General features: G+C 38.0%; 19 protein-coding genes across 19 annotated transcripts, besides 3 other annotated features; 11 read left to right on the top strand and 8 right to left on the bottom strand.

Moving 5' to 3' along the window:
• Positions 1-109: 109 nt before the first annotated feature.
• On the top strand, positions 110-1,678 carry PDI1 (protein disulfide isomerase PDI1; the record flags this gene model as incomplete). Its single annotated transcript, NM_001178688.1, has 1 exon — positions 110-1,678. One exon carries the CDS (start codon positions 110-112, stop codon positions 1,676-1,678), a length of 1,569 nt encoding a protein of 522 aa, NP_009887.1.
• Positions 1,679-1,966: 288 nt separating this feature from the next.
• Positions 1,967-3,220, top strand: MGR1 (Mgr1p; the record flags this gene model as incomplete). Its single annotated transcript, NM_001178689.1, has 1 exon — positions 1,967-3,220. One exon carries the CDS (start codon positions 1,967-1,969, stop codon positions 3,218-3,220), a length of 1,254 nt encoding a protein of 417 aa, NP_009886.1.
• Positions 3,221-3,425: 205 nt separating this feature from the next.
• EMC1 (Emc1p) lies at positions 3,426-5,708 on the top strand (the record flags this gene model as incomplete). Its single annotated transcript, NM_001178690.1, has 1 exon — positions 3,426-5,708. One exon carries the CDS (start codon positions 3,426-3,428, stop codon positions 5,706-5,708), a length of 2,283 nt encoding a protein of 760 aa, NP_009884.1.
• A 185-nt stretch (positions 5,709-5,893) lies between these two features.
• On the top strand, positions 5,894-6,670 carry POF1 (nicotinamide-nucleotide adenylyltransferase; the record flags this gene model as incomplete). Its single annotated transcript, NM_001178692.1, has 1 exon — positions 5,894-6,670. The coding sequence occupies one exon, from the start codon at positions 5,894-5,896 to the stop codon at positions 6,668-6,670; it is 777 nt and encodes a 258-aa protein (NP_009883.1).
• Positions 6,671-6,774: 104 nt separating this feature from the next.
• On the bottom strand, positions 6,775-8,166 carry SPS22 (Sps22p; the record flags this gene model as incomplete). The annotated part of the gene is made up of 1 exon (NM_001178693.1): positions 6,775-8,166. One exon carries the CDS (start codon positions 8,164-8,166, stop codon positions 6,775-6,777), a length of 1,392 nt encoding a protein of 463 aa, NP_009882.1.
• A 437-nt stretch (positions 8,167-8,603) lies between these two features.
• On the bottom strand, positions 8,604-8,843 carry YCL048W-A (uncharacterized protein; the record flags this gene model as incomplete). The annotated part of the gene is made up of 1 exon (NM_001184678.1): positions 8,604-8,843. The coding sequence occupies one exon, from the start codon at positions 8,841-8,843 to the stop codon at positions 8,604-8,606; it is 240 nt and encodes a 79-aa protein (NP_001032573.1).
• Positions 8,844-9,606: 763 nt separating this feature from the next.
• YCL049C (uncharacterized protein) lies at positions 9,607-10,545 on the top strand (the record flags this gene model as incomplete). The annotated part of the gene is made up of 1 exon (NM_001178694.1): positions 9,607-10,545. One exon carries the CDS (start codon positions 9,607-9,609, stop codon positions 10,543-10,545), a length of 939 nt encoding a protein of 312 aa, NP_009881.2.
• A 190-nt stretch (positions 10,546-10,735) lies between these two features.
• Positions 10,736-10,823: an origin of replication (ARS305; Efficient early-firing replication origin on Chromosome III).
• A 706-nt stretch (positions 10,824-11,529) lies between these two features.
• On the top strand, positions 11,530-12,495 carry APA1 (bifunctional AP-4-A phosphorylase/ADP sulfurylase; the record flags this gene model as incomplete). The annotated part of the gene is made up of 1 exon (NM_001178695.1): positions 11,530-12,495. The coding sequence occupies one exon, from the start codon at positions 11,530-11,532 to the stop codon at positions 12,493-12,495; it is 966 nt and encodes a 321-aa protein (NP_009880.2).
• Positions 12,496-12,714: 219 nt separating this feature from the next.
• LRE1 (Lre1p) lies at positions 12,715-14,466 on the bottom strand (the record flags this gene model as incomplete). The annotated part of the gene is made up of 1 exon (NM_001178696.1): positions 12,715-14,466. One exon carries the CDS (start codon positions 14,464-14,466, stop codon positions 12,715-12,717), a length of 1,752 nt encoding a protein of 583 aa, NP_009879.2.
• Positions 14,467-14,937: 471 nt separating this feature from the next.
• On the top strand, positions 14,938-16,188 carry PBN1 (Pbn1p; the record flags this gene model as incomplete). Its single annotated transcript, NM_001178697.1, has 1 exon — positions 14,938-16,188. One exon carries the CDS (start codon positions 14,938-14,940, stop codon positions 16,186-16,188), a length of 1,251 nt encoding a protein of 416 aa, NP_009878.1.
• A 168-nt stretch (positions 16,189-16,356) lies between these two features.
• On the bottom strand, positions 16,357-18,882 carry SPB1 (27S pre-rRNA (guanosine2922-2'-O)-methyltransferase; the record flags this gene model as incomplete). Its single annotated transcript, NM_001178698.1, has 1 exon — positions 16,357-18,882. The coding sequence occupies one exon, from the start codon at positions 18,880-18,882 to the stop codon at positions 16,357-16,359; it is 2,526 nt and encodes an 841-aa protein (NP_009877.1).
• Positions 18,883-19,334: 452 nt separating this feature from the next.
• On the bottom strand, positions 19,335-19,421 carry RDT1 (Rdt1p; the record flags this gene model as incomplete). Its single annotated transcript, NM_001305014.1, has 1 exon — positions 19,335-19,421. One exon carries the CDS (start codon positions 19,419-19,421, stop codon positions 19,335-19,337), a length of 87 nt encoding a protein of 28 aa, NP_001291943.1.
• A 252-nt stretch (positions 19,422-19,673) lies between these two features.
• Positions 19,674-20,131: an origin of replication (ARS304; Autonomously Replicating Sequence on Chromosome III).
• Positions 20,132-20,521: 390 nt separating this feature from the next.
• Positions 20,522-21,223: a regulatory region (RE (recombination enhancer); Orientation-independent recombination enhancer; cis-acting region that controls mating-type dependent recombination along entire left arm of Chromosome III; Sir2p and the condensin complex are recruited to the RE exclusively in MATa cells, where the RE drives donor preference directional switching; RDT1 expression is MATa-specific).
• A 171-nt stretch (positions 21,224-21,394) lies between these two features.
• KAR4 (Kar4p) lies at positions 21,395-22,402 on the bottom strand (the record flags this gene model as incomplete). The annotated part of the gene is made up of 1 exon (NM_001178699.1): positions 21,395-22,402. The coding sequence occupies one exon, from the start codon at positions 22,400-22,402 to the stop codon at positions 21,395-21,397; it is 1,008 nt and encodes a 335-aa protein (NP_009876.1).
• Positions 22,403-22,971: 569 nt separating this feature from the next.
• PEX34 (Pex34p) lies at positions 22,972-23,406 on the top strand (the record flags this gene model as incomplete). Its single annotated transcript, NM_001178700.1, has 1 exon — positions 22,972-23,406. One exon carries the CDS (start codon positions 22,972-22,974, stop codon positions 23,404-23,406), a length of 435 nt encoding a protein of 144 aa, NP_009875.1.
• An 18-nt stretch (positions 23,407-23,424) lies between these two features.
• On the bottom strand, positions 23,425-25,563 carry PRD1 (metalloendopeptidase; the record flags this gene model as incomplete). The annotated part of the gene is made up of 1 exon (NM_001178701.1): positions 23,425-25,563. The coding sequence occupies one exon, from the start codon at positions 25,561-25,563 to the stop codon at positions 23,425-23,427; it is 2,139 nt and encodes a 712-aa protein (NP_009874.1).
• A 442-nt stretch (positions 25,564-26,005) lies between these two features.
• Positions 26,006-26,299, top strand: MIC10 (Mic10p; the record flags this gene model as incomplete). The annotated part of the gene is made up of 1 exon (NM_001184448.1): positions 26,006-26,299. The coding sequence occupies one exon, from the start codon at positions 26,006-26,008 to the stop codon at positions 26,297-26,299; it is 294 nt and encodes a 97-aa protein (NP_065435.1).
• A 50-nt stretch (positions 26,300-26,349) lies between these two features.
• FYV5 (Fyv5p) lies at positions 26,350-26,808 on the top strand (the record flags this gene model as incomplete). The annotated part of the gene is made up of 1 exon (NM_001178702.1): positions 26,350-26,808. One exon carries the CDS (start codon positions 26,350-26,352, stop codon positions 26,806-26,808), a length of 459 nt encoding a protein of 152 aa, NP_009873.1.
• Positions 26,406-26,747, bottom strand: ADF1 (Adf1p; the record flags this gene model as incomplete). The annotated part of the gene is made up of 1 exon (NM_001184528.1): positions 26,406-26,747. One exon carries the CDS (start codon positions 26,745-26,747, stop codon positions 26,406-26,408), a length of 342 nt encoding a protein of 113 aa, NP_001018031.2.
• Positions 26,809-26,951: 143 nt separating the features above from the next.
• Positions 26,952-27,902, top strand: KRR1 (ribosome biosynthesis protein KRR1; the record flags this gene model as incomplete). Its single annotated transcript, NM_001178703.1, has 1 exon — positions 26,952-27,902. The coding sequence occupies one exon, from the start codon at positions 26,952-26,954 to the stop codon at positions 27,900-27,902; it is 951 nt and encodes a 316-aa protein (NP_009872.1).
• Between the last annotated feature and the right edge of the window lie 85 nt (positions 27,903-27,987).

Below are 27,987 nucleotides of genomic sequence, written 5' to 3'. Positions count from 1 at the left end.
ATATATATATTTTGTTACGCGTGCATTTTCTTGTTGCAAGCAGCATGTCTAATTGGTAATTTTAAAGCTGCCAAGCTCTACATAAAGAAAAACATACATCTATCCCGTTATGAAGTTTTCTGCTGGTGCCGTCCTGTCATGGTCCTCCCTGCTGCTCGCCTCCTCTGTTTTCGCCCAACAAGAGGCTGTGGCCCCTGAAGACTCCGCTGTCGTTAAGTTGGCCACCGACTCCTTCAATGAGTACATTCAGTCGCACGACTTGGTGCTTGCGGAGTTTTTTGCTCCATGGTGTGGCCACTGTAAGAACATGGCTCCTGAATACGTTAAAGCCGCCGAGACTTTAGTTGAGAAAAACATTACCTTGGCCCAGATCGACTGTACTGAAAACCAGGATCTGTGTATGGAACACAACATTCCAGGGTTCCCAAGCTTGAAGATTTTCAAAAACAGCGATGTTAACAACTCGATCGATTACGAGGGACCTAGAACTGCCGAGGCCATTGTCCAATTCATGATCAAGCAAAGCCAACCGGCTGTCGCCGTTGTTGCTGATCTACCAGCTTACCTTGCTAACGAGACTTTTGTCACTCCAGTTATCGTCCAATCCGGTAAGATTGACGCCGACTTCAACGCCACCTTTTACTCCATGGCCAACAAACACTTCAACGACTACGACTTTGTCTCCGCTGAAAACGCAGACGATGATTTCAAGCTTTCTATTTACTTGCCCTCCGCCATGGACGAGCCTGTAGTATACAACGGTAAGAAAGCCGATATCGCTGACGCTGATGTTTTTGAAAAATGGTTGCAAGTGGAAGCCTTGCCCTACTTTGGTGAAATCGACGGTTCCGTTTTCGCCCAATACGTCGAAAGCGGTTTGCCTTTGGGTTACTTATTCTACAATGACGAGGAAGAATTGGAAGAATACAAGCCTCTCTTTACCGAGTTGGCCAAAAAGAACAGAGGTCTAATGAACTTTGTTAGCATCGATGCCAGAAAATTCGGCAGACACGCCGGCAACTTGAACATGAAGGAACAATTCCCTCTATTTGCCATCCACGACATGACTGAAGACTTGAAGTACGGTTTGCCTCAACTCTCTGAAGAGGCGTTTGACGAATTGAGCGACAAGATCGTGTTGGAGTCTAAGGCTATTGAATCTTTGGTTAAGGACTTCTTGAAAGGTGATGCCTCCCCAATCGTGAAGTCCCAAGAGATCTTCGAGAACCAAGATTCCTCTGTCTTCCAATTGGTCGGTAAGAACCATGACGAAATCGTCAACGACCCAAAGAAGGACGTTCTTGTTTTGTACTATGCCCCATGGTGTGGTCACTGTAAGAGATTGGCCCCAACTTACCAAGAACTAGCTGATACCTACGCCAACGCCACATCCGACGTTTTGATTGCTAAACTAGACCACACTGAAAACGATGTCAGAGGCGTCGTAATTGAAGGTTACCCAACAATCGTCTTATACCCAGGTGGTAAGAAGTCCGAATCTGTTGTGTACCAAGGTTCAAGATCCTTGGACTCTTTATTCGACTTCATCAAGGAAAACGGTCACTTCGACGTCGACGGTAAGGCCTTGTACGAAGAAGCCCAGGAAAAAGCTGCTGAGGAAGCCGATGCTGACGCTGAATTGGCTGACGAAGAAGATGCCATTCACGATGAATTGTAATTCTGATCACTTTGGTTTTTCATTAAATAGAGATATATAAGAAATTTTCTAGGAAGTTTTTTTAAAAAAATCATAAAAAGATAAACGTTAAAATTCAAACACAATAGTTGTTCGCTATATTCGTCACACTGCACGAACGCCTTAGGGAAAGAGAAAATTGACCACGTAGTAATAATAAGTGCATGGCATCGTCTTTTACTTAAATGTGGACACTTGCTTTACTGCTTAGGAAACTACTTATCTCATCCTCCTCCATTCCCTCTCCTTTTCCAATTACCGTAATAAAAGATGGCTGTATTTACTCCTCCATCAGGTAATAGCAATTCCACCGACCATACTCACACACAAGATGACCACGACAAAGATGATAATGATATCAAGAAATTCTACATAAGGCCAAGTTTAGGCTTAAAACTGTGGGGTCCGCTCGTACCCGCTCCTGATAACCTACCGGGACTATACACTCTAATCACTATCCAATCTGCAGTGGGTTTCTTTGCCCTTTGGAGACTGAGAAGGCTCTACAAACTACCGCCACCGCGCCGCATTGCCACTGGCACTCACTCGGATTTATCCTTTGGCGAACTACCCAGTGAAATGATTGTCAATGGCAAGACTAAAATCAAAAAGGATATTGCTGACTTTCCAACTTTGAACCGCTTCTCCACCACCCATGGTGACATTGTGCTCGCCCCTCCTCCCATCATACCTCGCCAATCTCGATTCGTCAGCGTCAGAAAGCTCTTATGGGGGTTGTTTGGCTCTTTGCTACTTTCTCAGTCACTGTTGGAGCTTACTCGCCTGAACTTTCTTAAATACGACCCCTGGTGCGACGAAATGAAATCCGTACGTGACAAGAAGTTTTTCAACAATATTGTCAAATATTATCACGAGGGCATAGACCCCACCAAAATAAAAGTCAAGGATGCTATGAACGGTACTCCTCTCTCGACAAATATCCCTGAGGTCAAACAAAGCGTCGCTCTCGCTAGAGCGCAAGTTGAGGCGCAGAATCCCATTATTAAATGGTTCGGACCCTTGGAATACAAGCCCATGTCTTTCAACGAGTACCTCAATCGCATGGAATTTCACTTGGACATGTTCGAGTTTTTTCAAAATAAAAGAAACATTAGAGAAAATTCCATTGAACTCATCAATTCCATATCCCACAATCCGCAGTCTTCTTCTACTGGCCTTGAAGGTCTTTCCGAGTCCAAAAAACTCCATCTACAAAATGTGGAAAAAAGACTGCATTTCTTAGCATCTTCGGGAGATTCCATTTCCGCACCAGTAAAGAAGAGATCCAGCACCACACTCTCCCGAGGTGTCATTTTGCCCCATGACACGAAAGGCCCGCAAGATATTGATCTCGATACAATAAGATCGCTTTATGATCCATGGATGACTTTGGCCTTAGAAACTTCGCTAAGCATCAAATTCATACCAACTACCATGCCCTCCCATACCAAGACACCCACTAGCACGGACCAGCCGTTACCAGGGCCTACCCCCAAGGCTCTCACTAATGAAAAGACACATTAGGTCTTTGCGGATTGCTTAGTTGTACCGTGCGTATATTAAATCCTTCTTCGTACACCGTGATTTTTCAGACGGCTACCAGAGAAAATATGGCTGGGATTTCATATTATATATGCAAATATATAATAACATATATATATATACACTCCATTAATAACTAATACCTACATTCATATCAACACTTTCATCCTCCCCTTCCCCCATAGCAATGAAGATAACGTGTACAGACTTGGTGTACGTCTTCATTTTACTCTTCCTAAACACGAGTTGTGTCCAAGCCGTTTTTTCAGATGATGCATTTATCACTGATTGGCAACTGGCTAACTTAGGTCCTTGGGAGAAAGTCATCCCTGATTCTCGAGACCGCAACAGGGTTCTCATCTTATCGAACCCTACCGAAACTTCCTGCTTAGTTTCTTCGTTTAACGTTTCTTCCGGACAGATTCTTTTCAGAAACGTTTTACCCTTTACCATTGATGAGATTCAACTGGATAGTAATGACCATAACGCAATGGTTTGTGTGAACTCTTCAAGCAACCATTGGCAGAAATATGATTTACACGATTGGTTTTTACTAGAGGAAGGCGTAGATAATGCCCCTTCTACGACCATTTTACCTCAATCCTCATATTTAAACGATCAAGTATCTATTAAGAACAATGAACTACATATTCTCGATGAGCAGTCAAAACTGGCAGAATGGAAATTGGAGTTACCTCAAGGGTTCAATAAAGTGGAATATTTTCATCGTGAAGATCCCCTGGCGTTAGTGTTGAACGTTAATGATACCCAATATATGGGATTCTCTGCCAATGGCACAGAATTGATCCCCGTTTGGCAAAGAGATGAATGGTTGACTAACGTGGTAGACTATGCTGTATTGGACGTCTTCGATTCTAGGGATGTGGAGTTGAACAAAGATATGAAAGCGGAACTTGATTCAAATTCGCTTTGGAATGCTTACTGGCTTAGATTGACAACTAATTGGAATCGCCTTATCAACTTATTGAAAGAAAACCAATTCTCACCAGGACGTGTCTTCACTAAACTCCTAGCTCTAGACGCTAAGGATACCACGGTATCAGATTTGAAGTTCGGATTCGCCAAAATCTTAATTGTTTTGACGCATGATGGCTTTATCGGCGGCCTTGATATGGTCAATAAGGGCCAACTTATCTGGAAACTCGATTTAGAAATTGATCAGGGCGTCAAAATGTTCTGGACGGATAAAAACCATGACGAACTTGTTGTTTTTTCGCATGATGGGCATTATTTGACAATTGAAGTTACTAAAGATCAACCGATTATCAAATCAAGATCCCCCCTATCTGAAAGGAAAACTGTTGATTCCGTTATTAGGCTGAATGAACATGATCACCAGTATCTGATTAAGTTTGAGGATAAGGATCATTTACTGTTCAAATTGAATCCCGGCAAGAATACGGATGTACCAATAGTTGCCAACAACCATTCTAGTTCCCACATATTCGTCACAGAGCATGACACGAATGGCATTTATGGCTACATAATCGAAAACGATACGGTAAAACAAACTTGGAAAAAAGCCGTAAATTCGAAAGAGAAAATGGTGGCATATAGCAAGAGGGAAACAACAAACCTAAACACTCTTGGTATTACACTAGGTGACAAATCGGTTCTTTATAAATATTTGTACCCCAACCTAGCGGCTTATCTGATCGCTAATGAAGAACATCATACAATCACTTTTAACTTAATTGATACCATTACAGGAGAAATCCTCATTACCCAAGAGCACAAGGATTCTCCGGATTTTAGGTTTCCAATGGATATTGTTTTCGGTGAATATTGGGTCGTTTATTCCTATTTCAGTTCTGAACCTGTTCCAGAACAAAAGTTAGTAGTGGTGGAATTATATGAGTCACTAACCCCAGATGAGCGTTTGTCTAACTCAAGCGACAATTTTTCTTATGATCCATTGACTGGACACATTAACAAACCTCAATTTCAAACTAAACAATTCATTTTTCCCGAGATTATCAAAACAATGTCCATTTCCAAGACAACGGATGATATTACCACAAAGGCAATCGTTATGGAATTAGAAAATGGACAAATCACCTACATACCAAAGCTTTTATTGAATGCAAGAGGTAAACCAGCAGAAGAAATGGCCAAGGATAAGAAAAAAGAGTTTATGGCTACCCCATACACGCCAGTTATCCCAATTAATGATAATTTCATTATCACTCATTTCAGAAATCTATTGCCAGGATCCGATTCGCAGTTGATCTCCATCCCAACCAATCTGGAATCCACAAGCATTATATGTGATCTAGGCCTTGATGTATTTTGTACAAGGATCACACCTTCGGGCCAATTTGATTTAATGAGTCCTACTTTCGAAAAGGGTAAATTGCTTATTACTATATTCGTCTTGTTGGTGATCACGTATTTTATCCGTCCTTCTGTTTCAAACAAGAAGTTGAAATCCCAATGGCTAATTAAATAGATATTTACATACACATTATATATATCAGATACACATTTCAAGGCTCCTTATTTTGGCTTTCTTTTTTTTTTTTTTTTTTTTCCCTGGAAGACGTCATACTCGTGGTTATATAATCTCCTACTTCTTTGGAAAATGGACACTTAATCAATGACGGTTGATAGCAGTACGTGCACTAGCAGACTAATATGAAGAAGACGTTCGAGCAGTTTCGAAAAAGCAATTTACTATTTCAGGTTCTCAAAGGACCCCAGCATCTAGAATGTCAGAAGTTATTTGTCCTTGATTCTTCATTCAATCCACCACATCTGGCCCATTTTCAACTACTATCGCAGACTATTAAAAACTTCAAATTGAAGGACACCCGTTCGCATGTTTTATTACTGTTAGCGGTGAATAATGCAGATAAGTTGCCTAAGCCGGCATCTTTTCCAACTCGTCTGGAAATGATGTGCTTATTCGCTGACTACCTTCAGGAGAAGCTCCCCCAATCTGTAGTATCTGTCGGGTTGACTGTTTTCTCGAAATTCATCGACAAGGACAAAATATTACATGAGCAATTTGTTAAAGGATGCAGTGCAGATATAGGCTACTTAGTTGGTTTTGATACAATTGCTAGGATCTTTGATGAAAAATATTATCATCCTTTAAAAATCAGTGATGTAATGGAGAGCTTCATGTCGGGATCTCAATTATATTGCTTGGCGAGAGGCGATTGCCATCTCAGTGCTGAATCGCAACTAAGATACGCCAGTGACATCCTTGAGGGAAAATTCGAACCGGTAATACCAAGAGAATGGGGCGCTAGGATTCATGTTATGCAAAATGATTATCCAGCATTAAGAAATGTTTCATCATCCGAGATTAGGAACAAACTGAAGAATGGGCAAGTGGAGAGTTTGAAAGACGAGTTGCCATTGTGCATATACGATTATTTGATCAATAATAAGACAATATTTGATTGAAAGAGAAAGATAGAAATTCAAATGCCTTTCATGGAGATATATGTATATAGATAAAGATAATATTAGGAACAAAAAAAACTTTCTGTTATACTAGACTAGTAATCTTAAAACAATAACATAGCAACAAGGCATGTACCAAAAAGAAGGGGGTCCAATTGCATGCTTGGATTTGCTGAGTTCGCGTATTTTGAAATCACTCTTTTCTTGGAGTCTTCACCTTCTTGCGTTAAATCTTTGTACCCTTTTTCTATGATTGTACCATCCTGTTTAACATTCAGCGTATTTTCCTTCTTACCAGAAATACAAGTGAATTTCCCACCCCTGATGATTGATCTTCCATTTGATGGGTTTGTCCATTTATTGCAATCCAACACGTTTGATGAACTCTTAATAAAAGCGCTACCTTTCACCAGTTTCAAGCTATCGAACATGATATCTTTGAACGAACCTTCAAAGAAAATAGCACCTCCAATCTGCTTCAAGTTTGGCAGGAAAGTAATATCCTCGAGGGATTCGTTATCGGCGATCATCAAGCCACCTTGAATGTCTGTTAAGTTCTCCAAATTAACTTTTATTAAATTTACATTGTTGATAATTCCTAATGTTCCACCAATCTTCTGCAAATTGTTCAGGTTCAATTCGTAAAAGTAATTTTCGATGAACTCTAAAGAGCTTTTCACTTTTGTTAATTGTGGAAGGTAGACCAATGATGTGTCCCTAATCGTTATGTTTTCCACTTCTCTCAAGTGTGGCATTTCAAGTTCTAGCTCCTTAGCGTTCGCATGTACACTGAATTGTCCCCTAATGGTTTTAACGTTCGAATGAATAGTTTCTAAAAATCTGTTATTATTGATATTGAAAGTATCAATTTCCTGAACCTTGTTGAAATTCTCGATGTTTGCTAATGAAGTATCCGATATGACAATATCCTTTATAATCTCAATATTCTGAGAATCCATGGAGACGTAGTTCAAGATGGGAACAACTTTCCACTCCAGTGACTGACAAAATTTCAAAGTTGGAATTTCAACAGAAACCAAAGAGGTTAGTCCCTGTAATTGGAAGAGCCCTTCGATTTTATTCAAGTTCCCGGCTTGGATTCTGATCAGTTCAGGTGAATCCTGAATAATCAGGTCACCACCAATGGCCCTCAAGCTGTTCAAATCCAAAATGTTAGAATCATAGTTTGTGACTTTTAATGACCCCAAGATGAATTCACATTGGTTTTGTAAATGAAAAAGATCATGAGACGATTCAATGACGTGCAAATCTTTTTTACACAACTCTGATATCGGTGAGTTTGTGTTCAGACTCTTGACATCTATTTCAAAAAACGGTTCATTTGCTCTTCTTTGAAGTTCGAGATTACCGTTATGAAAAGGCTTCACATTATGTGGTCGCCTTGGCGGATCAATAGCGGCACCCAATGCATGTGTCACAAATAATGATGCAAATATAATCGCGAATAAACAACTTTTCCTAGTAATACGGTTCATAAGTCGATCAAGTAATGAAAAAATGGCTTTTGGTTTTCCTTGTTGTATTTCAGATGAGATATCTTACCAACAGAACAAGTTTCTCTATTGTATGTCACAAAAGGATATAGCTTCTCCAAAATCTTTCTTTTTTATATTTTTTTTTTTTTTTTTTTTTTTGAATTAGTGACGCATCTTCTGTACAGTAAAGAGAGAAAAAAAGGGTATAATAAAACAGTTAAGCTATACTATAGTAGCGCATACACACAACGTATATACATCTAGTATTAAATATTAGTAATTATTAAATAACGAAAAAATAAATTATGGTTGAAATAGAATCAAACGTAAAGAACAAAGAAAAAGCTTAATGGAACGAAAGTTAAAAAGCTCCCCAATTTTGAACAACGGTTATGGAATTAGAAAGAAAGAAAAAAATAAAGGAAATAAAAATGTTCCTAGAATAAGAAGGCAACACCGGCAGCGATTGCTGCTCCAAAGGCACCCGCCGCCATGGTATTAACTACGGCTTCGCCAATCGAAACTGTCGTAGTCACCGAAGCGGTAGGAAGAGTAGTATTTGGCTGCGTAGCATTTGGCTGCGTAGCATTTGGAGTAGTGGCGTTAGGTTCAATGCCAACTTGGGCGTTGATAGCAGTGACTGTAGCTAGAACAGCGACAATGTTTTTGATTTGCATTATTTAACGGAAGTATAAGGTTTGAAAAGGGAGCTTTAATTGTTTTAGCCGTTATCGATTTAGCGGTGAGAATGAAATAAAGAAAAGAGGAAGAAAAGACATTACATACAAATTTTTTTCAACTTAAATGGAGGTTATGTACTTTCTTATATAGATGCTAATCTTTTTTTTTCATCTCATCACAGATTTACGTCGTCAATCTACTAACTTCCCTTATCTTCCCTAAAGGGTATCTTACGTTTCCCCTTAGGGAAAATGAGTTTTGTCCCACCTTCCCTTTGGGAAAAGGCAATGTAAATCTTAGAGGCAAGAACCACACTTGTTGATAAGATCAGCTGCGTAACAGTGCGCTAGGCAAAGGGATGGAATAAGATAAATCCCTTGTTATCCCTTTGCTTTTAGTCTTATGTTGGGGAAGTCCACAAGTTATTGTTACATAAAGGAGGAGAAGAAAACTAGGGGAATATTTATAACACTCGCATTAGCTGATCGTAGGAAAGCAACACAAAACATATGCATCAGCTGGCCCTGTTTGTCTTGCTCATCGATTGATTTTGCAAGCAAAGCTGGGATACCCGAATGTGTATGGTTTTCCTTTTTTTGGTATTTTTCTCCTATAAACGAGCTTTTTTTCGTCTTGCATTCAGATTTAAATAGCTGCTTCTAAATATATACTTTACGCAAGAGGGTCCGGTCCCAATAGGAACCAAGCTATTGCAATTCCAGGGTTCAAGAGAGAAAAATCTGTAATCACTTCGAACCAATGTTTAGTAAATACCTCGTAACTGCATCTTCCCTCTTTGTGGCTTTGACCTCTGCAGCATCTACCGTTGATCTAGATGCTCTGCTTCTTCTACCAGGGGTCGAGTCCCACGACGGCGTTGATACTGTATTTTCGACCAAAGACTTTTATCAAGTGTCATTCGTCAAATCCATTGCTCCTGCTATCGTAAACAGCTCCGTAATCTTCCACGATGTTTCTCGTGGTGTGGCTATGGGCAATGTCAAGAGCAGAGCAAGTATCTTCAACCCAGAGGAAACGTATTACGATTGGGAACAGTACCAAGTAGTAAATAACGGAGACTGGCGAACCGAATGGGCACCTGCCTCTGACTGCATTTGGAGGGAGGAGAAGGATAACAGCGACGAAACACCGGACAGATTCCCCATCTCGGTGCCATATAATTGGACGTCACAGTACTCAATTGTAGATTATGACACAGACGCTAACGAAGACAATTTAGATTTCAGGTTTATTAAATCATTGCTAGATAAGAAAAATTGGTTGAAAAAAATTAACCAGACTGTTTCCCAATCCAGTATTATGGTAGCACCAATGATTAGGCCATACAATGTGGTCCAGCTTTGGTATTCAAAAGATATGGTTTGGGCAAACGTCCAAAGACAATATTGTAGCGGTGTTTATCCAGGAGGGACTCAATGTAGCGCTTGGTCCAGGTACTACCATGTTGATGCACCCACCTGCGATGAGCCTGTCGCCTCTTACATGACCAAAATGTTGGAAAATGAGGTTCAGTGTCCCAATGAGAGAAACGCAACTACCCTAGAGCCTCTCCGCCTGAATAAGCAGGGAGACTCTGATTTTTCTTTGACTTTCGAGGAAGAGGAAGAGGAAGAGACAGGATCTAAATCTCTTTGGAGTACATTGAAAAAAATTTTCTCTAAAAGAAGTATAAGTTGATCTTAGTTGGTAGCACTTTGATGAGGTCTCTAGCAAAAAGTCTACAAACAAATTCTTGAAAGTGTTTGATTGTATATCGATATATCAGAAACATACATATGATTTTTATCTTGTGAATATTCATCAAACTCCGTTTTTAGCCCCCGTGTAAGTTACTTTAATGAGTATTTGATCCTTTTTTTTATTGTGTTGGTTTTTATATGTTTTGTTATGTATTGTTTATTTTCCCTTTAATTTTAGGATATGAAAACAAGAATTTATCAAAGAAAAAAATCTTAGCTTTAAGAACTACAAAGTAAATAAAAAATAATAAATCACACCGGACAGTACATGAAACTGGACATATTTGAGGAATTTCTTTTGAAGAGTTGAGCATTCAAACTGGCCGGTCTTGCTGTGGCCTCAATCCACTTGAGCTCCAAAGAAGGCTCTGAAATGCTTATTTTTTTCAAGCGATACAAAGTAAACAGTTACATACCTGAATGATACTACCACAACTATTTACATTATCGTCCTGTCAAAAGGCGAATAATCAGAACTGTTTGTTAACATGTCATTTTATAAGAGCGGCCTGAAATACTGTCATAAGTGGTCTGTCGAAAGTAGTTATTACGGCGTCGGGCGTCGCGAATAGCTCAAAAGTCACCCCAGCTTACACGATATTCCCATAACCTACAGCAAGAAGCTATTCTTGGATACAAGCACCAGTTACAAGCACTGCATTCATATATTGCCTTTTACTTTCCTATTCTGTATTTGTGTGCTAAGTGTCCTGTTTCGGAACGTTCTAGAAGATTTTCTTATTTTTCTCTTTTTCAGTTTTTTTTTCATCACGCAAAGGAAATACAATACAAGGTTAAAATGAAGGAACTAACATTACTATTATTTCCAATTTAAAGTTTACCTTAAAAGACAATAGATTGATCTTGAAAGCCAGTTTAGATAGATTTTAGAACAAACAGAAAAGTAAAAATTAAAATAAAAATGAGTATCCCCGCTGACATTGCATCTTTAATTAGTGACAAGTACAAAAGTGCCTTCGATAATGGTAACTTAAAATTTATCCAGACTGAAACAACGAAAACAAAGGACCCAAAAACCAGCATGCCATACTTGATTAGTCACATGCCAAGTCTGATCGAAAAGCCAGAGCGTGGCCAAACTCCAGAAGGAGAGGATCCACTAGGCAAACCTGAGGAAGAATTAACGGTTATCCCAGAATTTGGTGGTGCCGATAACAAAGCGTATAAATTGCTATTAAACAAATTCCCTGTAATCCCTGAACACACTTTATTGGTAACTAACGAATACCAACATCAAACTGATGCCTTGACCCCAACCGATTTATTGACTGCTTATAAGTTGCTGTGTGCCTTGGACAATGAAGAATCCGACAAGAGACACATGGTCTTTTACAATTCTGGTCCAGCCAGTGGTTCTTCATTGGACCACAAACATTTGCAAATTCTGCAAATGCCTGAAAAGTTCGTCACTTTCCAAGATAGACTATGTAATGGTAAAGAACATTTCCTACCAACTTTCAATACTGAACCTTTGCAAGATGCTAAAGTCTCGTTCGCTCATTTTGTCTTGCCAATGCCGGAGTCTGAAGAAACTGTTGATGAAGACCTATTAGCTATGTGTTACATCTCCATATTGCAAAGAGCTTTGACCTTTTTCCAGGACTGGTTGAACGAAAATCCAGAACTAAAGAAATCCTACAATCTTATGTTAACCAAGGAATGGATCTGTGTCGTTCCACGCTCGAAGGCCTTTTCTGATGAAATGAAGATAGGTTTCAACTCCACAGGTTATTGTGGTATGATCTTAACCAAAAATGATGAAGTTTTCTCCAAGATTACTGAAAAACCTGAATTGATTAACGATATCTTATTGGAATGTGGTTTCCCAAACACTTCTGGTCAAAAACCAAACGAATACAACTATTGAGTCCTTCACAAGTACAAGTATACACGTATACATGTATGTATATATATGTATTTAAATGATAGAAGTAATTTCTATATGTATATGTCTATTCAATTTTTATTTCTGATGACTTTGAAATTTTATATTTATTATTCTACACTTTATTATTAAAACTACATGCAATCAATGCCGTTAAGGTTACGATTCACCTTTTTATTACTTATTATTAATATTGTTGTATTACTTCCTTGAAAAAATATGTCTAAAGAGTCCTAATTTGGATTTTCTTTTCCTCCTAACTTCACTGTCCTGCGCCTGCTTTCCTAACGCATCATCGCTAATACACCAGCTTTCATTGCTTGTTGCTGCGCTGTTGCTCGCATGGAACGTTTTCAGTGCGTCATCATCCTGGGATAAACTAAAGACTAAGTCACCAGTTTCATTTGAGGCTTTTCTCTGCGCGTTGACAAAAGAGGACAGATCAACCATATCACCTGGTTCACCCATGAGAATGTCCTTACTTAGTTGCGAATTGGTTCTGATCTGCCCTTCAGACTTGGAATATTCATTACTGTCATTACTTTTAAGCCTATTCATTTCTTCCTTGCCATCAGGCGTACAGGATTTGACCACAGAGTGTTGAAGGGGTGCATCGTCCGCTCTCGTAATAACCCCTCCGATACTATTTTCATTGTTGACACCGTTGACTGAAAAGGGCATGGACTGTGCATTAATGTTTTCATTTTTCATCATATCATCATATGGCATTTCATAATGTTGACTCTTGTAGTTGAAGATTGAGTTTATCGTGTTACTGTTTCGTCTACCTTTCATATTATCAATCAGGTTGCGGTGTTGCATGTGGGAGATAGGACTGCCCGATCTTCTTCTTCTCGATTCTCCACTAAAATCCTGTCTTTTATCGCTATCCAGCACACGATTAAGCTGTGAATTGCCGCACTTTTTAGGATAACCATCCTTGGCATATCTAGGGTTATCTTTTAGTGGAAAATTATCACTTTCTAAGTTAATGTCCGCATTGCTGTCATAAAAGGATACTGGTGTTGCGGGAGTAGATGCTAGTTTAGAAGGGGTATAGGCCAGGGAAGAAGGTGTCATTGCCTGATTGATTGTCATTGAAGCAGCCGACCTTTGTTCTTTTGGAGATTGCGAGTCACAGCCTACGGTCAAAGGTAGCTGCTTCGTATAATGATAATATCTTTGCTTTTGGCCTTTGATCTTCAACGAATTGAATGTGTTGGAATTCCGTGCATTGGCGTTTTGCATCCCATGGTTGTGATGGGTCGGTGACCCATTGAGAGCTGAATCATCTACATCAATGGCCTGTTCAGATACACAAAGGGAAGGCCGCAGTGGGGATAATAGTGCTGTTGGAAGCTTTTGCTCATAATATTCATTTTTCGATTCTGGTTCAATTAAGGAGTCCTCTTCTTCTTTAATCATAGAGTTAGAACCGGCTGCACAATTGCCCTTATCTACCATAACCTCCAAATCAGGAGGAGCGGATTCAGATCTTCTATGTGATTTAAATGACCTAGGCCTTGTCTTCAACGCATCGTCAAGGTTAATAATGGCATCTGGGACGCCTTTAACTGGCGATGAAAAACTTGGCTCTTCACTAATGAAAAATCGTGGACTTGGTGTTTGCAGATTGTTCTTTGGTGATAACGGATAAAATCTTGGTTCAGGCAAATCTAACGTTCCAGCGTCTTCATTGGTTTTGCAAGGAAATCTATTGTAGCGTATTGGCGATAATGTACTTGATACAGCAGTTGGGGCAGTTGAAGGACAATTTTCAGCCGCCTGTGGAGGTGGTAAATTCACAATTGCTGCAGGCTGTTTCAAAAAATCAAAATCTCCTGATATTGCTAGCGATCTGCGATGGCGGTGACCTCTTTTGGATGGTGTAGACAAAGTATTTACAGGATTTGGCTCTGATATTTGCACATGTTGAGTATGCGTATTGGGCATTTTCCTATTCTGAGAAGGAGTATGAAATAATTGCCGAGGGTTCAGAATGCTCTTTTAGAAATAAAAATGAATGTAAATAGTTGGAATGTATCTTTAAGTAGACAAATGCAGGTAAGTTTTAGTGGCCTTTGCGGATTAACAGTATGCTCTTAGTGCAAAACACGAAAAGAGCTCCCAATCTTTGAACACAATCGACCACGGAGGAACAATACACGTAGAAGGGGATAACTAAAACTTTGTCGTGCAAGAGTATTGGAGGACACACTAACAGCAGAACTTTGCCTTCTTAACTCTTGTTTATGATTGCTTGAAGTATTACACATGTAATAAAAGATGATTATTTTTTTTTTCCTAAAAAAAGTTCCTTTCTTTGAAGATCCCCCTGATAAAAAAGATCAAATAATGGAAACGCTAATCATAATCAAATCGGGAGGAGAATAAACGCAAGAAGTGTGCGTTTCTAGCTGAGTAATGGTGACAAGACATAGAGTGACTGTACTCTACAATGCCCCTGAGGATATCGGTAATCATATGCGCCAAAATGACACTCATTTGACTGTTCGTGGAGGTTCTGGTGTGGTTTTACAACAAAGGTGGCTATTAGAGAGGACTGGAAGCTTGGATAAATCCTTTACGAGAATCACTTGGAGGCCCAGAGCGGACTTGGCTAGAAGTTTAAGCGTTATAGAAAATGAACTGAGTGCTGGCTTTTCAGTTTACTCAAATTCTTCGGATGTGCCGGAAAGGTTTATTACTAACCCAGTCTACAATTCATTTCACAGTGAGAAGTTTGACATAGAGCAGTACTTGCCTCCCGAAGTAGATTTGAATCTGTCATGGAATCCAGAAGATTTTACATATGATATATCAGTGGAGCCCACACAAATCCAAATTGTTGAATATCGTCTGTTGAAACAGGGTGAAGAATTTACAATTGCAAGAGTGAAAGATGAGAAACTCGAAGTAGGTGTATTCTTTGTGGATGCAAGTGATGAAAGTGATGTCGATATTGGTGGAATACGTTGTAATTGGAGGATGGACGATGGTAAAATGGAAAGATGTCAGAAAACATCCTTATTGTATAAACAGGGCCATATCGCATACAATCACTCGACGACTACGACATCACTATATCTGAATGAACCTATCGGTTTGCATCCAAAAATCATGATTGATCTCACAGATTTCGAAGAACGCCCTAAATGCATGTATCTAATGCACCTGCAATTGCCGTTAGAATTATTTATCGATAAATTCCAATCCTCTCCCTTACTACTTTTTGGAGAAGACGACTTAGAATTACCAGAATACTCTCTTCGAGATAAGGCATGGGGTTCTGAAAGTATCTTTGAATTGAAAGCCGGCACAATGAATGAAGTGACATTGCATACTAGATATATTGAGCCTTCTAATAATAAAGGGGATAAATTAGAAGTTTCATTTGATCCAGAAGTTATATTAGCCTGCGACACAGGTGACAATAAAGTTTCCCGTAATCCATTTTATAAAAAAGGTCTAGGATATGAATCTCTCTTTACAGACGATACTACATTCCGCCATTTGAACTCGACAACTCTTCTAGTACCAATTCCAAGGCCTGACACAAAGGATTATTCCAAGATCAAAAATGGTACGTTACTATGCTTACTCATCTCCATCATATACATTTTCTCCAAGGTATTTGGTAACAACAAGAAGAAAAGATCAGTAAAACGGGAATAAAAATTGTTCTACTGTGCACTCGTATTTTCTGAATTCAAAACGATAGGTTTCCTATAAGTTTTTTGATGATAATTTGATTAATTCTATGTATACATAATATATCTATTGCTTTCTTTTCCTTTATTTTCAATATTATACAAGGGAATGGAAAAATAATGCTCTTTGTTACTACTTTTTCTTGTGATGCTTCTTTGCGATACGTCTTAGGGCTCTTTGTTCATTCTTCATGACACCATCAACCATCTTATACTTACCCTTAACGCCCTTTGGTCTACCTGCCAAACCTTTGTTCCTACCTGAGGCAACAACCAAAGTAACCTTTGGCTTGGTCTTTGGTTTTTTGGTAACCTTACGCATCAATCTAGAAATTTCTTCAGCCTTGTCCTTCTCTGTCTTGTCTGAATCATCGTTAATCAAGCCCGCCTTCTTCTTGATCTTTTCTAACCGAGCTACGGCACGCATCCTCTTTCTTGCCTTAGCTTCAGCAACCTTCTTAATAGGACGGGCGTTCATTGCCTTTATTTTTTCTTTAATTGCCATCGCTGCCTCCTTAGTAATCGGCTTATTTATCTTTGAATGTTCCTTTTCATCTTCTAAAAACCAATCTGGCAAATTTTCGGTGTCACGGAAGGTGTATCTATTGAAACCTTCATCAACAAGATCATGCTTGTTTTTCTGACCCAATGCTAACTGATGTGCCAAAGTCATGGCTTCAACAGTAGCAATATCAATGTCTCTGGAATGCTTTTCTTTCTTTGTTTGATTTTTTTCTTCCTCTGAATCATAATCAGAATCGAATTCTTCTGATGCATTATCGTTGGCCACAATTTCGAAATCGGAGTCATCACTTGAACTCTCATCCGAAGAATCTGCTTCATCTTGTTTCTGGTGCATTTCTTCATGTTTTCTTTTCTTATTTAATTTAGAAATATCACCAACAGACTCGGAACTCATTATGCCATCATTGACGGTATTTACTGGCAAATCAGGTTCAACGTTATTAAATATCGGATCATTGAAAATCATACGTGCCTTACTACTCAATTTGTGATCACCTTCTTGTCCCTTCAATTTGCTAATCAAATTGGTGATGGCTTCATCATCATCGGAGTCTCCTTCGACACCTTCATCGTCATTGTCTTCGATATAATCTTTACCTTCCTCTTCTTTCTTTTCTAGACTTCCCTCATTAAAACCGGTCCATTCTTCCTCATTATCGCCACCACGTGCTTGCTTAGCTCTAAACTTGGCATCCCTTTCCGACCTTCTAGTTTTATAATCACTATACATGGCATTCAACTCGCTTTCTAAATCGTCCGCATCAGCGGCAGAATCCTTATCTTTGATCATGATGTTTTCATCAATGTAAATATCATTATCTTTGGCTAATTCATCGTCTGTAAAAATCATTCTTTTCTTACCCTTCGCCAAGTCGTTCAAGATACCAGTCTTTTCTGCAGTTTTCAAATTAAACAACGATTCTTTACCCAAACTTGCGGCTTCAATACCAATATCAGTGGGGGTTATCATGTTCATTTGCATTCTCTGTAGTTCCTTTTGCTTCATTTCGTTCTTCCTTCTTCTTTCGCGCTTGACATTTAGACGCTGCTTCTCCTGTAAACCTTGCAAATCTTTTTCAATTTGCTCCTCTTCTGTTAACGGTACTACTTCAATTTCTGTTTTAGCGTCGTCCTTAACTTCGATGCCCAAGATTTCCCTTGCAATCTTTCTCCATCTTAGGATCATTTTAAAATCCTTTTTACCCAAGACTTTTAAATCTTCAATACAGGAACGGAACTCGTCTGTGGTTTGTTTCAATTTCTTCAAGATCTTCCATTCATGGTCATTCTCATCAATTGTAAACTTATTCATTTCTCCAAGCATGCTTATTGGGTCTTCCGTCCTGACAAAATCCAAAATTGAGGTTTCATGATACAGTAAATTATCACCTTCCTCATAACCTTGTCTTTTTCTAACTTTTTTTTCGGGATTATAAATCTTGGACTCCATATTCTGTTGCCCATCTGGCAATTCTTCAAAAACTTCTTTTGGATCCAGTAATCTTGGGTCCAGCCTCTTTGGTGCCTTGAAACCTTTACACACTACAAAAATTTCTGCAGAAACATTTCTTGATGCGGGTGGTTTTGTGGCTTCAACTTTCTCAAACAATTGTTGGAAAACCCAAATCAATTTATTATAATCCTTGGATCTGAAAATTTTAGTAACAAAAGTACCGTTCACCACCAAATTTTCGACGGCCAACTTCAAAGCTTGTAAGGTTAATTGAGATTGGGTGAAAGCATCCTGAACCCAACCCAAACCAACATTAGGAGCACCATCATGCAACACTGTATCAGCTTTCCAAGTCTTCATATAACCCCTCAATTTTGATCTACAATCTTCTGTTGTAATATCACTTTGAAAAGTTATAACATTGGGCATCGGCTTCATTGGAACAATATCAACACCAATAATTAAGGAGTTGACAGGACAGAGTTTGGATGCAACTTGACACCATGAACCAGGAGCAGCACACAGATCAATAACAACCTTCGATTTTTCTAAGAAGTGGCCATACTTTTCATTAATCTGAATAATCTTAAAGGATGAACGAGCACGATAACCTTTCTCCTTTGCTAGATAATAGTATCTATCTAAACGTCCCTTACTATTCTTCTTTTGTGTCTTACCCATTTTTGCCAATCACCTCTATTGAGTTAAATCTAACTACAAACTGAAGCAGAATGAGTATTGAAAGAATCTAAACTTAAACTAACTACTATACTATTATTGCCAATTTTTCATAATGGGCATCGCAAAAAATTTTTCAGACAAAAAGAAACAAGCTGGGTAACCCGCTTTTGCGGTTTTAGTATACTGGAGGAGATTAAAATTAGACAAAAGAATAATAACGTAAGGTGAAAAATGTTTAAACTCAATAGTGTGAGGTTTACGTGGCTATATATACGCAATATATACACTTTAATCCAAATTATCCCTCCCACCTGCTTGCTACTCTTTTGAGATTTATCTTAACGAGCTAAACAGACAGACTTCGGAAGTTCAAGCTGTCCAGAACTCCTTTATAGAGCCAAAAAAAGTAATGCTTTCGATTATTTCTGGTTCTAGAAATTTTTCAATACCCTTTAGTAGTCTTCTTTGCGCCGGATTGCTGGACAAATAGAATTTCTTCTTGACTTAACTATAAAAACAAAAATCTTCTGTCGTATCATAGCTACATGCTGTAGTTTTCGATTAAATACATGCTGCAGTTTTCGATTAAATGCTAATTTTTGTATCCAATATATAGCTATTCATCAATTGAAATATTCATTTTATAAGTAAGATTGAAAAAAAAAAAGAAAACCACAAAGAGGAGCAGAAACGTGGCAATCTAAAGAAAAAAAAGCACCATCTTGCAAACACTAGCACATTTGATAATCATAGAGAACAAAAATAATTCAAAGGTGTGCTTGTAAGTCTTTAAACGCGCCTTTTTCTTTATTTGTCGAGAATCGTGTAAATTTCCCAATACAGTAATTACACGATCCACGCTGTCCCAAAAAAGTTCAAAAAATTTTTCGTGCTTTTCCTTTATTGAAAATCATTTAGTCCAGTTTCATTCTGTGTTCTGTGTTTCTTCGACTTTGAGATTTCTATTGAAGTAGTTATTTATTTACAAAATTTATTGTATTTACACTTATTATAAATTTTCTGTCATCTCGACTTAGTACACCTGGCGCTGGTTGTTATTGGCAATATAATAGACAATATTATCTCATCAATACAACAAATTAAACTCCAGAAGTCACATAAAGTATACAATTAGTCTTGAAGCATCTGATTTTGAAATCTTTTTGGTATCAATTAACGTGCCGGAATACTGTTTGCACGAAGGAATCAAAGATAGGTACTGTGTGCGTCAACAGAACTTAAGCACTAGTGATTTATATTAAAAAAACCAAACAATTAGAACAATTAATTAACAGTGACTTTGAAATTCAGAACTATATTTACGTCGTCTGCAATTAGAATTAAAAGGAAATCAAAAATTCAGATACAAAGTTCATGGCATCTGCTTTGACATATTTGTTATAATTGTGTAAAAGGGCACAGTCAATGAGTAGTAGATAGTAAAGCCTAAATAATTATATGTAGCAATTGCTTCTCTTGAAATTGGGTATCATGGGTGAAAAATTATTGTGCATTTATAGCAAACCTATTAAACAGATCAATGTTTTAGTGAAAATTATGTCACTGGACAATACAAATCTTTGGAAACCGTCCCTAGAATTTGGAATTGGATAATTTAACTCTTTAGAATATAACATCTACCGAAGTACAACAATATCCATTTTATTAACGAAAGTACTGCTACAATGAAAGTATGGGTTATTATTACCTACGAATTTTAATCCTGTTTCCCTAATACTGTAGTCCCATTTTCCTTCTTTTTCCTAGTGAAAAATACATGCCTTGTTTCTGAGTTTTAGAGAATTACCTGCTGCAAAGTAGTAATTCGTTCACCATCAAAGAGTCCTTAATTTTCATTGTTTCGTAAATTCTCAAACAAATTTACAAAGTTTTCAATGGCTTGCAAATATTGTTTTGTTTATTAAACATTTACAAACTTAAATAAACAAACCAACAAATAAATAAACAAATCAACAAATAAATAAACAAATAAATAAACAAAAAACTATGATAAAATATTTCTAAAAATCTAATTGGAAAACAAAAAACTATCCAAAACCCTGGGCAAAATAATTATTTCGAATAAGTACCTCGACTTCAAATCAAAACAAACAAACAAACAAGCAAACAAACAAATAAACAAACAAATTCTCTGTTCCTATTTTCTTCCTCTTTGTTCTGCACTTCCAGCTTTTTATGCGAGAACATCGTGTAAACTTCCTATTTAAGTAATTACATGGCTGAAAAAGTGAACACGCTAGAACACGAAAAGACAAAAAAGAAAAATGGAAAAAACAGAGGAAAATCAAGTAGAATAATGTTTATTTACCTTTCACTCAACTGTATCTTTTTGTTTATTTACTTTTCGAGTTTGCATAATTGTACTGAATCAATCCTTGCGCAATTTGGTTTTGAGAAGAGTTTCCAGTAAAATAAAATGCAAAATTATTGTTTATATACTTATTTACTAGTATATTTAATTGAGCTAAGCAAGGATTTATGTGTTGATGCTTTATTGTGCTTTTTGTACTGGACTTCTTGGTCTTAACAGCTCAATCTCATTTTTTAATGGGATATTCGAACCTAAATTAGCTATCTCTTCTTTATATCTCTTGGGTGAGAAGTTATCCAACATAACATCTGGGCTCACTATAACCCAGCCAGGTCTTACTTTGACGGGTGTCTCGTAACCAGTCCTTGCAGGAATAATATGTAATCGTCTAGTCGCGGTAGAGAAGTTTTCTGCAATACGATACAAATGGGATGGTACAGCACCATTAGTGGTGTCCTTCGTTTCGATACTCAAGTCAGTGTCTACGTTACAATGAATAAGATGTCCATCTGTAGACCTCCTTACTGTACCTGTGATACACATCCAACAGTGCCATTGCATTTTTTCCATCAACGTTTCATCGTCCTGATCTAAACCTGGATAAAACGGTGATTTCTTGTCAATAGGAACAAAAACCAATTCTTCACTTCTTCTAAACTTTTTAGCCCATATTTCATTATTCAAAAGTTTAGTAAGTTCATTGATTTTTTGAGAATTGGCCCAGATGAACAGGAAACCTGGTTTGGAGATCAATCTATCCAATGGCAATTGGGTTAAAATTGGGTAAATAAACTGATTTTCTGTTAAGCAGCCAATCATCACCACGTCGAAAGTCAAATTTTCGTTCTGTATCCAGTGATTCAACGTTGGAACAATGGAATCTATTCCGATTTTACACCCAAATGGCGTAGTGGCAAATTGATTTATTTGTTTAGCTTTCGCCTGAAATAATTTCTGAAGTTTTGGATAGCCATCAACCCTATTCTCAATATTAGTAACATGCTGTTGCGGTAGCGACTTCCCATGAATGTAGTTATTCGAGTAATCGTTTGTATGGAAGTCTCTAGAGGGTTTGAATGATACGTGTTTAGATTTCATTTCTATTGTTTCCTGGTTTGGCCCTTGCAAGTGACTGTTGTTGATGTGTCTGCTTTTATTCTGGTCGTAAGTTGGATCTTGGAATGCCATCTTAATAGTATTCTCACTTCTCTTTTGTTTTATAATGGCTGTTCTACTTTCTTCTATGTCATAATATTTAACAAAAAGTCGCACTTGAAAAGTTGAAACAAGTTATGTCGCAAGATGAAACTCGGAAATGACGAAGTGTGAAACAAGACTACAGAGCGACAAAAACCAAGCTGCAAATATACAGTAATGAAACTGAAAATATGTCCAGCAAAACTAAAATTGTTTGAGCTCGATACTAACTTCCTTCTTTTTTTTTTTTTTTTTTTTTTTACTTTTGGCTATCCTATTGTAAACGCTGTTTTACCCTTTTGCAAAGCATTTGATCACAAGATATATCCCAAAAACTATTTTTTGACTTAAGGCATTAAGAGGAGATAAGGCTCCTAATGTCACATCCAAAAGCCAAAGTATGGGACAAGCATTTCGCCCCTTTGCTCTTATTGCTTCTTGTTAAGTAGAAAGGGTAATTATAATCGAAAAATTCGCGGGAAATGATTTCAATGTTCGACTCTGAGGTAAGAAGTAAAGAGGAGATGAATAAAAGTAAAGGAAGAAGAAAAGAAAGTTGAATGGTTTCGAAGAAAAATACGGCTGAAATCAGTGCAAAAGATATATGGGAGAATATATGGAGTGGTGTAAGTTCGCTGCTTGATTTCTTCGCAGTATTGGAAAACCTAGGCGTGGTCAACGATAAGTTATATGTAAGTGGGCTATTACGGAAAGTTTGGCTGTGTTACTCGTGCATTTCAGTGATAAAATGTGTATGGAAATTAATAAAATTATGCAAGGTGAAATTTAAAATCGATCAACGATTGGATGGGGAGGGAAATGGTCTAGTAAAGGATAAGTTGATAAACTTCAAGAAAAAATATAACGAACATATCAGACATATTACTGCTGCTTTACTCCAAGATTTGAGCTATTTAATGGTTTTAATCTATCCAGGGACGAGGTTATTTAAAAGATTATCTAACATAATAACACTTTGTAGAATAATTGTATAATTTTATGCTTGAACGAATTTAGTTCTGTAAGCCCAGCTCCTTCAAGAAAGCATCCTTAGAAGGTTCCCTACCCAAAAATTCTTTCAGATTATCATTAATATCATAAAGGCCACCACGAGCCAACACAATATCACGGTATTGTATCCCATTCTTGGCATTTAACGGATCCTTAGCGAATTTGGTGTGATACATATCAGTTGCAAAGACTTCCGCCCATAGATAACCGTAATAACCGGCAGAGTAAGAGTCTGACATTATATGGCCAAATGAATCATAACCCTTGGATAACGTACCACCATTAGAAATCAAAGAAATATCCTGTCTCAATTGGTTCCAGGTATCGCAAATTGACAGGTTTTGCAAGTCTTTACAAGTATGTACTTTCATATCAAATAACCCAAAATGTAATTGTCTTAGAGTGAATAAAGCACCATTTACGTGTTTAGTTTTGATCAATGAATTGATCAAAGATTCTGGAATTTTTTCGCCCGTTTTGTAATGTGATGAGAGGTTGATTAATTCATTCTTATTCCAAGTCCAAAATTCTAACATTTGGGAAGGTGCCTCCACAAAATCCCATGGAACAGATCCGGGGCCATTAAACCTCGATTCCTTGTTTTGTCCCACCAGGTCATGGATACCATGGCCCAATTCATGGAAAAAGGTCACTATTTCGTTATGCTTCAGTAGAGAAGGTTTATCCTTCGTAGATTTGGAGAAATTGCAAACCAACGCAGTAACCGGATACGATCTTGTGGTGTCATCAATCATGAATGATGACGATAAACCAAAATTGGCAGCGTGGCCATATTTACCATCACGAGGATGTAAATCGAAATAAATCCAACCAACAAAGTTTGGAGACTTTGGATCATCCATATTCCAAACGGCGATTTGTTTGACGTCGTCATGCCAAACAGATTTGTTTTGAGAATCTTTCGTCTCGATAAACTTCAAATTAAACAATGTTTCGTATATTTCCAGCATACCAGTAATCGTAGCCTCTAGTGGAAAATATTCAGAAATCTTTTCTAGGTCCACATTGAAGTTTTCTAACAAATATTTGTTATCGTAGTAACGGTGGTCCCAAATGTAGTAGTTTGGATCTGCACCCTGGTTAAGTTTCTTAACATCTTCGGCTTTCATATCTTGCAAGACCTGTAGTTCCTTTCTGCCCAGCGGAATTAGCTTGTCCTTCAAATCATTCAAAAAGTTCATTACCGTAGTGCTATCTTCAGCCATTTTATCATACAGGTTGTAGTTCGCATACGTGTCATAGCCCAATAACGAGGCCAATTCGTCACGCAGCTTCAATGTATCCAACAGTATAGCTTCATTTTCAGGGACCTTATTTTGGTCGGCCAAAAAGGCCTGCTTTCTAGTCTGAGCTGAGGATGCCAATTTCATCACGGGAAAAATGTCCGGATATTTGAAGGTGACTTTATACAAGGTTTCATTGCTATCTTTGTCAGATTTTATTGTCTCGAACTGCGTCAAAATAGAATCCGGCACACCTTCCAATTGTTCTTTGGTGAAAGTGATGTATTCCTTTTGTTCTCCCAGATTCTTCGAAAAATTAATAGAGTTAACGGAGATCTTCTTTTTGATCTCTTTGATTTTCAATCGGTTTCCCTCGTCAAGTTCCAAACCAGAATGAATGTAGTCCTTGTAAGACTTCTCAACGTATTTGAAAGTTTCTCTTTCCACAGAATCTGCCTTCGATTGAACATCCTGCCAGACGCGGGCGAATTGCAAAAAGATGTCGTGACGCAGAGATAGATCGATGTTCAACTCATCCAGTTTCATTGAGGAGTTCACAGATGCGTCCCTAATTTCTTTATCAGACGACACATGCTGTAAGAAAGTTAATTGGTTAATTATTGGGCCCAATTCATTTTCAAACTTCATGAAAGGCTCCACAAAATTACTCACGGAAGGGCTCTCTACCTTACTCATAGAATCATAGAAATTGTTGCTGTTGTTGATGATTTCGTTGGTTTTCCCACTAATATCGCTGGGAGTGAACGACCAATTAGGCGGGGCCTGGGGAGCAATAGGGAAACTAGTAGTGTTAGCCATTGAATATAAGGAGCGGGTATACAGTAGTGGTGAGATTACAGGTGACGCAAACCAATTCTTGCACAGCAACAATCGCATCTCCAAGTATTCCCTCTATTTTTAAACTCAAATCCAACCATTCCTTCCTATTTACCTAGTTCTTATTTTCGTATAAAAAAGGTGGCAAAAAATCCAGATTTAACCGCCGTCACGCTCGTGCAGCGCGATACTACAGTTATTGTGTAGTAGCTGCATATAAGGTAGTCAACCTCATACATAGCTAGGTGACATGTATACTGGAGCATTTGGGAGATGATTATTAGCCCAAATATAAGGTATATACAGTACGATATACTATCAATTCAAGCCGTTTTACTATTCTGACCAATCAGCAGCTATTACTTCGCGCCGGGTGGCCCTAACCCGTTTTTTCCTTTTAAAGGGCTTCAAACAACGATAATACCATATATTAAACTACTGTCAATTGGCAGATTAACTTTGCTACGAGAGGGAATAAACACGGAAAAAGACAAAATATACCATGTCCGAACAAGCACAAACACAACAACCAGCGAAAAGCACTCCCTCCAAGGATTCTAACAAGAATGGCAGCTCCGTGTCCACGATCCTCGACACTAAGTGGGATATTGTCCTGTCCAACATGCTGGTCAAGACTGCCATGGGTTTTGGCGTGGGTGTGTTCACCTCAGTATTATTCTTCAAGCGCCGTGCATTTCCTGTATGGCTAGGCATTGGATTTGGTGTTGGAAGAGGCTACGCCGAGGGCGACGCCATCTTTAGATCCAGCGCTGGCCTCAGATCCTCGAAGGTTTAGTCTTAAGCGACGATGCTTTATATATATTCAAAAAAAAAAATAATAAAAATATGCAGTACCATTCCGCTCTATATGTATATATTTACGTAACTTTCACCACTATTCCCTATAAGGAAAAGCCGGATATCATTTCGATCTGCTTCAGCATGCTGTCGTTTGTTTTTGATTTTTCTGTCCGAATTTGCTCTCGTACCTTGGAGTCCTTTTCCTGGTCCTTGATCAGCTCCTCGGCTTTCAAAGTAGTCTCAGCTTTCAGTTTAGCTGGCTCTTGTGTACTTGCCTCCCGCAGCAGCGTCGGTATCATTGTTTCACTACTTTTGTTTAACTTTTCCACTTGTAACTTTGTTCTCTTCCTTTCAGCGGTGCTGATCGACCTCTTTTTTTGTACTTTCTTGCCAACACCAACATTCTTGCCCACACCTTTCTTTTTCATGCTACACTTGCCCATTTTTTCCTTGCTAAATGCCCTTGAGTTATTGTACCTTATTATAGCAGGCTTGCACATCTGAAAACGAAAATTTTTTTTTCCTTATATTTCTAATTCTTTTAGCGATGAGATATGAAAATTTTCAAAAAAAAGAGATGATGAGGTTAACTATTGTAAAGTAGACAGCAAACAAAAGGGTCACACAAATATCCAAATTGGCAAACGATGGTGTCTACACATAACAGAGATAAACCTTGGGATACGGATGATATTGATAAATGGAAGATAGAGGAGTTTAAGGAAGAGGATAACGCATCCGGTCAACCTTTTGCTGAAGAGTCCAGTTTTATGACTTTGTTTCCTAAATACAGAGAAAGTTACTTGAAGACGATTTGGAATGATGTAACAAGGGCTCTAGACAAACACAACATAGCGTGTGTTCTAGATTTAGTCGAAGGTTCTATGACAGTAAAAACAACTAGAAAAACATACGATCCCGCTATCATTTTGAAAGCCAGAGATTTGATCAAATTATTGGCGAGATCCGTTCCTTTCCCGCAAGCCGTTAAGATCCTACAAGATGACATGGCATGCGACGTTATTAAAATTGGTAATTTCGTTACTAACAAAGAAAGGTTTGTCAAGAGAAGACAACGTCTTGTAGGCCCTAACGGTAATACTTTAAAGGCTTTGGAACTTCTAACTAAATGTTACATTCTAGTACAAGGTAACACAGTAAGTGCCATGGGTCCCTTCAAGGGCTTGAAGGAGGTCCGTCGAGTAGTAGAAGATTGTATGAAAAATATTCACCCTATCTATCATATCAAGGAATTAATGATAAAAAGAGAATTGGCAAAAAGGCCAGAGTTAGCCAATGAAGATTGGTCAAGATTCTTGCCCATGTTTAAGAAGAGGAATGTGGCCAGAAAGAAACCCAAGAAGATCAGAAACGTCGAAAAGAAGGTCTATACTCCATTTCCTCCTGCCCAATTGCCTAGAAAGGTTGATTTGGAAATTGAAAGTGGTGAGTATTTCTTAAGCAAGAGAGAAAAGCAAATGAAGAAATTAAATGAGCAAAAGGAAAAGCAAATGGAAAGAGAAATCGAAAGGCAGGAAGAGAGAGCAAAAGATTTCATAGCTCCGGAAGAAGAAGCATACAAGCCAAACCAAAATTAGTTTACACCGCTACGGAATCCTTCATATATGTCTATATATATATAGAAACACACACACATTTCGTTTACTTAGATATGTTTGTAAA

This window comes from Saccharomyces cerevisiae, chromosome III, assembly GCF_000146045.2.
Source record: "Saccharomyces cerevisiae S288C chromosome III, complete sequence".
Taxonomy (NCBI): Eukaryota; Fungi; Ascomycota; class Saccharomycetes; order Saccharomycetales; family Saccharomycetaceae; genus Saccharomyces; species Saccharomyces cerevisiae.
This window is presented reverse-complemented; position numbering and strand designations above follow the sequence as displayed.